This window comes from Podarcis gaigeae (genome assembly GCF_964106915.1).
Source record: "Podarcis gaigeae genome assembly, chromosome: 6".
Classification (NCBI taxonomy): domain Eukaryota; kingdom Metazoa; phylum Chordata; class Lepidosauria; order Squamata; family Lacertidae; genus Podarcis; species Podarcis gaigeae.
In genome coordinates, this window is record NC_139682.1 from 34,168,191 (window position 1) to 34,180,182 (window position 11,992).

At 41.6% G+C, this 11,992-nt stretch overlaps 1 protein-coding gene across 2 annotated transcripts; it reads left to right on the plus strand.

Annotated features, from left to right (window-relative positions):
* Positions 1-684: 684 nt before the first annotated feature.
* On the plus strand, positions 685-11,992 carry SIKE1 (suppressor of IKBKE 1). Of its 2 annotated transcripts, none has more exons than XM_083746065.1 (6): positions 685-3,352; positions 4,056-4,224; positions 4,338-4,443; positions 5,699-5,841; positions 6,667-6,780; positions 9,833-11,992. In XM_083746065.1, exons 2-6 carry the CDS (start codon positions 4,066-4,068, stop codon positions 9,950-9,952), a joined length of 642 nt encoding a protein of 213 aa, XP_083602191.1. In that variant the 5' UTR covers positions 685-3,352; positions 4,056-4,065; the 3' UTR covers positions 9,953-11,992. The 2 variants fall into 2 exon arrangements, with proteins under 2 accessions (XP_083602191.1, XP_083602190.1); XM_083746064.1 differs by lacking the exon at positions 685-3,352 and adding an exon at positions 3,773-3,860.

An 11,992-nucleotide genomic window follows, 5' to 3' on the forward strand; every position in this document is an offset into this window, starting at 1 on the left:
AGAGTACCTTCTCTTAGCAAATAAGTAACAAAGACTCCAGTTTCCGTAACAGAATGTCTGGTTTTTGGTTTGTTTTTTTAGAAAACATGAATAGAGGCTGTTTACTGTGAAAAGGAGCAAACAAGAATATTAGATAAGATGACATATTGACAAATCTCAGCCTGGAATTCATTAAACACTTTTAAAGGCAGTATTTAAATAGATAACCAGGGCCTGTCAGGTCAAGGATAGGAATCCATGTGCCATGCAAATATACGAGTCCAACTATTTACAGTATAGCAAGAAAATGAGACACAGTCCTTTGAGAACTAGGGCAGGAATGAATAGGCTCAGGGTTCTTTCAGCAAGCTTGTGTGCGTTGCAATGGTCAACATAACTATGACTAAAGAAAGCAGACCATACATCTATCTAGTTCAATACAGTTGACACTGACTGGCAGCAGCTCTCCAGGGTTTCATGCAGGGGTCCCTCTGTATACCTGGGATTGAACCTGGAACTTTTTGTGTGTAAAGCAAGCATTCTGCCACTGAGCTAAGCTCTTTCCTAGTTGCAATTCCAGGTTGCACAACTGTTCAACCAGTTCCTGATTTTCACATCACAACTTCCTTGAGTTACCTCCCCTTCTTAACACAAAATTGCTCCAAAACAAGTTTTGAGGATAAGAAGCAAACAACCCACAGCCAATAAGATATGTTTTTATTCTAATCTTCAAGGTAACAAACTCTGCAGTGAATTCCTTTAGTGGGCTTGGGGTGGGAAGCTCCTGAAATTGTTTTCTGAGAAACATCCGATTGTTTAGAAAATACATTTTTTTGACCCTGGAAAGTCATTCAGAAAACACAAAATATTTGTACACAGTCTCTTAACAGTGGACAGATTTCTGCGTCCTCTTCTTGCCATATCAGTCCTTAGATGCAACTGCAAATGACAACACTGCACAGTGGGATTTGTTTATAAAAGCCTTTGTTTACAGAAATCCTTAATTTGCCAAATTCTAGTTTCTTGGCATGATAGTGGTTGAAACACAACATTCCTTATATCATTTTTCTCTCTACTTCCATGAGTAGGCCACACTAATATAAATACGGGGGGGGGGGCACACAAACATCCATGTTAGACAGAAGGAACATAAGCAATACTGCCAACGTTTGCTAGAGCAGTCTCATCACCACCCCTGCTCCAGATGTTACAGAAATTAGCATGAGGCTCAAGTTGAATTCTGTATATACTTGTCAGGCCACTGAATTCAATAGGACATTCTGAGTAGACATGGCTAGGATTGCATTGTTGAACAGTTTTTAATTTAACTATTTGCACCATATCAATCCTGCATTTCCTTTCCCTACAATAGATCCCTTTATGAACCTTAGGTAGAAAATGAAAATCTCTTTTCAAGTGACAGCAAGGTGAGGGCATACAACTTCAATTACTGTAGTGAGCAAGCACTCATAACAAAGAGAAATAACAATTAAAAGTTCCACCCAGCCTTTTCTTCCTGTTCTGATTACAATCTTCCATGTGCAGGACAAAAGTAGTGGAAGTAGAATTCAGTTGTAAACATGTAAATAACACATCCTCTTGGCAACATGACCACAGCCTATAAAAGCTAATTTGCTCTGTCCTTGTTTTTTGGGACTGAATTCTGGGTTGTTGTTGTTTTAAAGAAAACATTAGGGCTAGGAAGATAGACCAACAGGAGAAGTTAAAAGCAAGGATTCCATGTGTCAAGCCAATTGATTTTTTTATTTTTTATTTTTTTTTATTTTATTTTTTTGTAAATACAGGTTTGCTAGAATCAGACTTTGGGAAATTCAGTACTACTGTCTCCTCAAATCAAGTAATAATTATTTAAAGATTTTTTTACAATGCACTTTAAAAAAGGATCTTGGAACAATTTACAGATAATAAGTACTATAGTCACTGCTCTCAGGTTTGCCAAGTTAAAAGACAAGATCAAAATGCAAAAAAAAAAAAAACAAAAACCAACATATTAGGGTAACACCTTCAGGCAACCAAAATAATGTGCAAGCTTTCAAGTTCTTTTATCAGGCTAGGTTAAGATGGGGAATCTTTTCAGCCAGACAGCTGTAGTCTCCCGAACATTCTCCAGAGAGCCATGCACCAGTGCTAAGCAGCCCTAGCAGCAGAAGTGGGCAGAACATCAAATGTAAATTTTGCCATTGTACCATAGGCTGGTTTCTACACACCCTCCCTCTTGTCCATCCAGACAAGCAAGAGAAATTCCAATCAAGCAAAAAATACTCGGGAGTTTGAAGCAGGACCTGGATGGTAAACAGAGTAATGGGGGAGGGAGTTGGGTGACACGGACACCATGGAATCAGCATTGGGGCACGCAAGGATAAGGAAATGAGGAGGGTGGAGGAAAACAGAAAGCTTGGGCACTTGCTACAATTCTTATAAGGACTTGCTGGAATGAAAACGGGCAGTCAATGCAATGACTGTCACTAGATGGCAGTTAAAGGGAGGGCCAAAAAAAAAAAGTAGCCTCTCAGCAGAGTTGATGGGAATGGTCCTTCTTTTCTCTACTTCTGCTCCGCAGTTTGAAGGACTCCAGCCGGCAGAATTTAAAGCAACATTTCACGCTGCAGATTTGTAAACGGACAGCTAGAAGGAAGGCAGGCAGGTGGGATAGGTGCGCACATGGCTGGGTAATGGCTTGCTAAAACAAATGGAATTGGAAAGCGCTGCATATTGAATTGATTTTAAAGAGCAGCACGTGCCTACTCAAAAGTCAATCCATTGACTCCAATGCGGTCTCCCCTACCCCCTCGATGAGCAGAGGATTCTCGCTTACAGCGCAATCCCTATACACGTCTACTCGTAAGCAAGTCCTACATGGCAAGTAGGTACAGGACTGCGGCCGTGAATAACGAAATCAAACCCACGGACGTGGTCGCGCGCGACCGATGCCTGCGCCAGAACTTGACACGGAGCTTTCAAGTTACGAGGCTGCGCCTGACAACTGATCTTGAGCCTTTGGCTCCTGCTAGCGGAACCGCCGGGCCCCTTACGAGGCTGCAGGCCGCACAGATGCTGCAGGCGCAGCCTTCCCCGGTCGCTGCTCCGCCAAAGGAACAGGAAGGCTCCACCTGTTGGAGTTTCACAACCCAAAAGGGAGCCTCGGCGAAGCGCCTGCAACCGGAAACCGGAAGTTTCTCCGGAGAGCTATGAATTTCCCTCGACTCGGAGAGGAAGGAAACTTCATACCGGAAGCGGCGGCCGAAGCGCGGAGCCTGTGACCTCTGCGCCCCCTAGTGTGCCTCGGAGCCGGGACCCTCTTCGCTGACGCCCGGAGGGAGAGAAGCCGGAGCGGGAGGCGCGGCCGGAGGGGGTAAGTAGGAGGGCGCGGACCGGGGTCGCCCGGGACTGGGAACGGCCGCAATGCTATGTTGCCTCCTTTCTCCCATTCACTCCATGTCGGACGCGGAAGGTGCTGCCTCCCTGGGAGGCCAGTGAAACCGGACCCTGCTTGTCTGCCCTTCCTAGGGCACAGACCTCCCTAGAGCACACAGAGTGGAGCTGGGGGCACCCATAATAATAATAATAATAATAAATTTTATTTATATCCCGCCCTCCCCAGCCGAAGCAGGGCTCAGGGCGGCTAACAACAATAAAACAGTACAAAAGTACAGCACAAACAACATTCTAAAATCATTCATTATAAAATTAATTATACAATGTCGTGTGGCCAGTTCTGTGTCCCAGCCTCCTCTAGTGCTTTCGTACGAAGACACCTCCGCCCTCCCAAAAAACACCCCACCGTAAAATTTCTTTATTACATTTATGTGGTGTACCTGGTTCTCCTCTTCTCTGCTTCATCCTCTCCACAACCCTGTGAGGTAGGTTAGGCTAAATGATGGGGACTGGCCCAAGGTCATCCAGTGAGCTTCATGGCTGAGGGGGGATTCGAACCCTGATCTCCCAGGTCCTGGTCCAACACTCTTAACCGTTACACCACATATTTCAAAGCCTCACATACTCTGAGCCTGGCTTTGATAGCTCTTGAATCTTAACCCAATCCATTCTCCTTGCAGTTCTCTGACAATGGCCTGTACTATAGAGAAGATCCTGACCGATGCAAGGACCCTGCTGGAAAGGCTGAAGGACCACGACAACGCAGCTGAGTCTCTCATTGACCAGTCTACCATGTTGCACAAGCGGGTTGTGTCCATGAAGGAGGCCGGCACGCCTCTTTCGCACAAGGTGAGTACGGACCCAGCAGTGTCAGCGTGAAAACGTGGGTCGGGGTGAGTGGAATGTTGTATGGATATTATTAGACTGCTCTGGGTTCACATGAACCATCTTTCCTTTACAAGTATCAAGAGGACGGAGCTGAGCTGAAGGACATGTCTAAATACAAACCTCATATTCTGCTATCTCAGGAGAACACTCAGATCAGAGACTTGCAGCAGGAAAACAGAGGTGAGCATTGTGTTAGCGAGGTAACTATGAGCCCTCAAGTGACTTGTTTGGCTGCAAGGGTTAACCAGAGCATAATGCAAGCCTGCACCACTGATGGTTGTCTTGAACTGAAGGATGTAAAGAGCATCCATGCCTGTGTGGTCTAGTCACAGCTCTAAACAGGATTAGTCCTTGGATATGGTTGCTCATTTCACAAGCACCCTAATCCTAAACATACATACTTTAAGTTCTATTGATTTCTGTGGGACTAATGTCTTAAGTGTGACTACTGATCTACCATAATTCCTTCATACTAAGTGGTGTGTGGCACCTGATGAGTGCCACATTTTGTGCTGTAGCACAAAAATATATCTGGATACTGCCCAAATATTCTTCTCAGTACCAGTTCCTTATTCAATTGCATTCTTGGTGAAAGCTGTCTTTAAAGCTTGATAATAAAATTCTATTCCTATGGCATGCACACATTTCACCTACAGTCCTTTTTTAAAAACTGGCACCCATTTCCATTCTTTAACCTGATCACTTTCTCCACTGCCTCCAAAATACAGTCTGAACCTGAATAGCATGGCAGTATTGATGTTTATTATCTATTACTGTACCTTAAACTTCATGAATTGATGAGTTTTTCTTTTAAAACTTTGGAAAACTTCAGGGTGCTGGGGCCAGTAAAAGTTTCAATATATTCTAATTGATGGTTTCTGCCAATTGTAACTAATCTAAAAATTTAAGTTGTGCATGTTTGGGCTGAATTAACACCTAATTCAGTTCAGTACACAAAGACTGCAGTTTACAGCCTTTGTGTGCTGGCCATTAATGTATGTCAGATGGATCGGCTCTTGAGAGCATGATAATGACAGTAGGATTTCCCAAGACTGCCATCCTGAACAGACACATCTTGAACAAAATGGGGCTTATATCCAAGTAGATGTGCACAGTATTGGTCTGGAAACAAAACTGAGTAAGTGCTGCACATATATCCAGAGTTTGAATCAATAGGTGAAGCTCTGTACAGTTAAGGAAGGCCAGACCCATAAGGAATTTCTTGAAATTTCAGAAAATTTAATTGTTATTATAAGAGTAAGAAATCGTGTTCATAAGGCACCAGTGGGCTAAGAAAACGTAAGGATTTGAAAATTATTGTTTGCATAGAAGATGGAGAGGTAGGATGCACAGGGAAGTTATACAGCCTTAATGTGACCTTACAATATGGAGTTTCTTCCTTGTATTTGCATGGAGTTTGTGTTATATTTTTCAGAACTGTGGGTTTCTTTGGAAGAACACCAGGATGCTTTGGAACTTATTATGAGCAAATATAGGAAACACATGTTACAGCTGATGATGAAAAGAAAAGATGTGGATGCTCAGCCAATTTTGAAAGTGCATCAAGCTCAGTCTGCAGTAAGGAATTATTATCTTCCTTCCTTTCTATTATCTTCTTTCTGGAATAAAAAGAATAAGTTTTCAATAGGAATAAAGAGGAGTGGCTTAGTTGTTGTGCTCTGTTCCAATGATGTTTTTTTCTTGCCTTTTTAACATTTTCCTCAAGAGTTTGTTCTCTGAAACATCTTCCATTAGTGCTCACAGGTCACAAGTGCCTTCTCTTTGTAAAATAAAGTGTTGCAACTCATCCACAAGGTATCTTCCTTAGAATTCTTATAAAGAAAATTATCTGATATCACACACACACACACACAAAATATAATTGCAGTTCTTTGTGACTTCAGTATTGTAAAATGCCACGAGATACCCTTAATTTGTTTTTGTACTGCTTGCAAAAATACATACCAGTTATAAGATCCAAGAGATTCTCACCACCACCACTACCTTAAAGCAGCCAGTATGTTGTAATTAATTCTGTCAGATTGCAACCTGAAGATCTGATCTTCCCTCTTAAACCTTCTGGGATAGCAGGAGAACATGCAGTTCCAGTACCTCCTGCCACATTCTGTAACAATCCCTCTCCTCTATTTGTGACAGCAAATGAGACTGGTTTTACTACACCGCCAGTTAAGGGAACCAACATGGGAATATGACAGAAGGCACAGTAGAGCAAAGTTCAGGAAGAAGCTCAGATGTACAATATGGCAGCACTAGGTCCAGTGAGGGAAGGATGAAGATATGACTCTTTGGTTCTGTGTTCATTGACTTTTCTTTGGAAATATCTGGTTTAACTTGTTTTTCTTTTTTAATAGTTTATAATTTTGCTTTCAAATCTGCTTACAGGAAATTGAGAGTCAAATCGACAGGATCTGTGAGATGGGAGACGTAATAAGAAAAGCTGTTCATGTGGACAATGACCAATATTATAAAATACAAGAAAAGCTAGCACAGTTAGAGGTAAGATGCTGAACAACTGTAGTTGGGGATAGAAAACAGGGAGGCTTGTGCCTTGTCAAAGGGTTCTTTCAGCCTCCAAGCCTAAACTAGAGTTGATTGCTGCTTTGTTAAAAGCCAATGCCTGCCTTGAAGTCCTCCTGCTGTAGTCCTGGTACAGCTGATGAGATAGGAAAGCTGGCAGCTGAGCATCATGAAAGTAGAATTTGCACTTGCAGAATGCTGCTCCGTATCAAAGCCCTTAAAACTGCAAGTTAAGAGGCCGCAACTCTCTGAGTCAGGCTTGAATTACTGAAAATTCTGTTGCTTCACTCTGATATGGGACACATGAATTTACTGGAGGGAAAAGGGTAACACTGCATAGTATGAAAATACGGTTTCAAGTTGGCAATTAAGCAGGTTAATTGGGGGATACAGCATTCAGTAGAACCTTGCGACTAGGTACAGCAAGGAGCACCATGCAACCACTGAAGCTTTCTCACATGATTAAGAATCAGCAGTTGAGGTGGATAATCAGAATCTTAGCTTATCTCTCCCCTTTGAAAGTCAGGTAGGTAGCCATGTTGGTCTGACGCATGACGCAGTGTGTATATATATATATATATATATATATATATGTCCAGTTACACCTTAGAGACCAACTAAGTTTCTTCTTGTTATGAGCTTTCATATCTGAAGAAGCTGAAGAAGTGTGCATGCACATGAAAGCTCATGCCAAGAACAAACTTAGTTGGTCTCTAAGGTGCTACTGGACAATTTTTATTAATATTTTTATATATTTCTGCTTTGAAAGTCAGTTGCAGAGGGAGCCTGTGAAAGTAGAATGGCACTGTCTGTGAACACCGAAAAGCAAATAAAATGAAACTTATGGTTCATTTTATTTTCCTTTCAATTCCCTCCTTAAGGAACTGCCATGACTCCAAGCTCCTCAGGCAAGGGCCAATAGTGGTAATGTTTCAGCACCTCTAAAAATTATTACTATTTTATGCACTGCTTTTTACATGAGTCCGAAGGCAGTTTACAGACATACAATAAAAACAGCTAAAATAGTTTTAAAAGCTGAACAAAAACAACTAAAGATAGGTTTAAAAATAATGCAAAATAAACCTCTAAAACAGAAACCTTTTTATCCAGCTGGAAAAGCTTGTTCAAACAAAACTATCCTCAGTTTCTAGAAAGTACAAATAATGGGTGCCTGTTATACCTCAATAGGGATGTTATTCCACAAAACAGGATTCAAACTTAGTTTATTAGCCCTCATCCAGCCCATCACTGCACCCAGATTGTGGTCTGGGGCCTACACAACCACTCCCAATTCAGATGTTACAGAGAAATGCAGCTTGGTATCACCACAGTACTGATGACACCTCACTACAGTTTATTGTGGGAGGAGTGGGGTACTTTTTCATTGGCAAGGAGGAGTGTTGCCAGATGGCCCTAGGGTCACCTAGTCAGGTGGAGAGCTGCCACCAGTGGTTCGTCTGCCTAGTCAACAGAAAGTTCTGAAACAGGATGTTTTTGTTTGGCGGAGGAGGAGTTTGGATTTGATACCCTAAGGAGTCTCAAAGTGGCTAACATTCTCCTTTCCCTTCCTCCCCCACAACAAACACTCTGTGAGGTAAGTGAGGCTGAGAGACTTCAGAGAAGTGTGACTGGCCCAAGGTCACCCAGCAGCTGCATGTGGAGGAGCGGGGAAGCGAACTCGGTTCACCAGATTACGAGTCCACCGCTCTTAACCACTGCACCACTGGGGTATCTGTGGCTTTCGATGTGCTGGACCAAAGCCCCATGAATCCCCCAAGGGGTCTAAATTCAACTGCCCCATTCCAGGGCTTCAGATGATCCATAGTGGGTTCACCGCTCCCCTCCACCCCACAGCACCCCAGATCATTTGGATTTCTCTGCATTTATGTGTATGAAACATGAGCAAAGCCTCCGTTTTTAAAAAAGACCAAACCAGGATCAATTACTGCAGCCACTCCAAATGGTTGCTAGATATATTTTTTTCTAGCTGCCTTTAAGGGAATCTTAAATACGAAGGTACAGCATTGTTGTGAAATACTATCTCACCAAATCAGCAATATGAGGATAATAACACTGGATAGCTTTTGTATTGACACCATTTTAGTGTATTTTTTAAAACTTCATTCTCCAGACAAGTTGGCCTTGGTTTGAAGAAGCATGCTGCTGCTAAATTAGTACAACAATTTAAGTCCTGGATTTCTCTATGAGCAGTTGTCCCTGTTTGTCACTCTTAATGAGAGATAATCATGACAACCAAACCAGGAAACCAATCTCCAAACAAAGGATCTGTCAGTCTGATATTATAATCTGGCCATATGTGTCCTTTTGCTGTAGGAAAACAGCTTCCACAGGAGATGGGGATCAGAGTCCTGCTCTTTAGGAAAACATTCAGGATTGGACAGAATGTGTGTGTGCCCCTCTCCTGGTAAACTGGACCAATCAATATCTTAAGTGGCAAGCTTATAAAAAGCCACTGAGGGAGTCTTACATTGACAGTTTCGCTTTGGTATAAACACTAAATCATTGAACAATTTGAACAGAACCAGGAATAATAAGGTGGCTACTTGGCAGCAATGGGGTGATCTTGACTCTCTTGAAAAATTCTTGCAGAGCATTTAAAGGACATTCAAGGTTGGTGGTCAATAAATAACTAGGCCAGGAAGCTGTGTGTGTGCTTGCTAGGTTCTTGTTATCATGGCAACAGAGAAGAAATACATATAAGCCCCAGGCTGTGTCCAGAATAGGAGTTTGAACAGTTCTTAAAATGGATGTTAGATCACCAAGCTGGCAATTAGCAGTCAACTTGGCCAACACAGGTTTAGTACAACACAACTTGTGAAAGTGCTGATAGAAATTGATCTGTAAATCATTAATGTTTTCTCTTGCTATTTTTGTCTAATAAATGAGACCAATATTTATTTGTTTATTTACATTTGCCAAGGGTCTGGATTTAGTACTATCTTATATTAGCACTTATATAACTGTCACTGCTTTGCTCATAGGTTTGAAACTGTTTTTATTGGTTTTATAGCTTGAAAATAAAGAGTTGAGAAAACTCTTAACAATCAGCAGAGAATCTATCGAGGTGAGGCAAGAAGAAATGCCTGATGGTGCTTCTCAATCCACAAAGCAACTGACTTTGAATAGTTGATCTCTGAAGCTGGTAAACTGCACTGCAGGAAGGAGTGTGCTTATTTTACAAGCTGTTCTTTTAATTCCCTCATGTCTCCGTTTGGGTATCATTCCAGCCTTTTGCTATATTATAGACTGGGCTTTGTGCATAGCTGCTGAAATGACTCCCTCTGCAGGCTAAGCTTTGCCCTGCTTAATCATGCAGAGGAGTACTCGTGCAGCTGTAGTCCTAAGCAAATGCTTTCTCAGGGTTATCCTTGCTTTCAGAAATCTCAGTTGGATAGGACAATTTGATCACTTTTGGCTTTTCCAGTGTAAGTACATTTCTTTAAAAGTCAGACTTTTATAGGAAATGCAGCAAAATAGTCCAAACAGACTTATTTTCTTAGAAGTTTATTTACTTTCAAGCAAAGAATGCCTAAGATAAATTGTCATGCAGAATTTAGGCACTCCCGTTCTTAATTTGATTTAATTAATCGTCTAAGCAGTATTTTGGTTCCATTTAACTACTGTGTACCAAAATTACTTCTCTTGAATACATCAACCAATATAGAAAGTAATGCACAATTATCTGTAAAAGTATTCTCTGAAACCCTACATGTGTGAGTGCAGTGGTTGCACACAGAGAGATCTCATAATGTATAGCAGAATCTTGCATTTAGCACCCTGTCTAATATGCCATACCATTATGGAGGTCCTTGAATGTCTCATGTATTTCCATCCATTCCTCTTTTCCCTCTCCCTCCCCAACTCAAGGAATCTGAGCTCATGTTCCTTCACTGAGCAGAGCTGGCATGTACAGACCTCAAATTCCTTGTAATTGCTTGTTGAGGGTCAGGGGGCAAGATATCTGTTAAATCCCTTGGAGACTCCTCTGTGTGCAGGCATTGCTCTTGCATGGGGAAGAAATCATGCCCCATCTATTCATGTTTACATAGTACTGAAATGATCTAGAATGATGACTCTTCCAAAAGCAGCATCCTTTGGAACTTCATGCTAAGTATTTCAAAATTTACTCTTTGCGAGGTATTGATAGTAAAATGCTGCTGTTTCTAGATTCCCCCCCCCCCCTTTTCTTCTACTTGATACTTCAGATGGGTGCTGCATGGAATCTTGTTTGTGTACTTTATTGAAGATCTTGTCTTCATGCTGAGTAGTTAAGGAAAGCATTCACCAAACAGACTTGAAGACAAATAAATTATAAAGTGATTGTATAGGAACCTAGCCAAGTCCTGTCTTCATTTATAGTGCTCTGCAGTTTATTGTGTGTTCTTCTTAGCTGCTCGCTTGCAGACTCTCACATCCTCATACCTGATAGATTCTATGACAGTCTCAACATTGTGCTTGTGATTGTAGAGCTAGAACTGGAGACATGTCTAGCCTGTGTGGTCACATCTGTATAAATGTATTTGTCCCCATAGCATGCTTCCATCTTGTACAGCATATTGCCTATTGCTAAAGTGTTGTAAACCATAATGAATGGGAAAGAAGATATTTCAGTGTTTCTGCTTTCTACAGGTAAGTTTCAGAGTAGGATCAATTGCTCAGTGTTGACTTGAGCTTGCGGCACATGTCCTTTCTCCATGTTTATCATCTTTCCCCATCAGTGTGGTGGAGATGAGAGCCGGGTTTATTCTTCAAATTCATCTTTTGGTGTTTTTAAATCCTTACCAGTCAGTTTTACTTTGAAGACTGAGCTGATAAAAGAGCTGCTTCTTTTGTGCATTATGCAAACATAACCTAATCAGCGGGACAGATTCACCTGTATATCATCACTTTGCAGTGTTATGCCTTAAATATATGCCATCAGTGCCACCTTCAGAATCAAACAGGCTCTTGTTATGAGCGGCAACATGTGCTCAGTCCGTGCAGATTCTGGATTATTTTGTAAATACCCTTGAGGGATGTTACAATGTACATAAGTGAGTTACAGAGCTGTTGTGCTATTGTTTGCCATCTTATCTGCCTGCTCTGATCAGTGAATTCAATCTTGTCTTTACCTCTCAGGTATTAAATATGTATATTTGTTCATTTTCCTGAAATAAATGTTTTGAGGCAA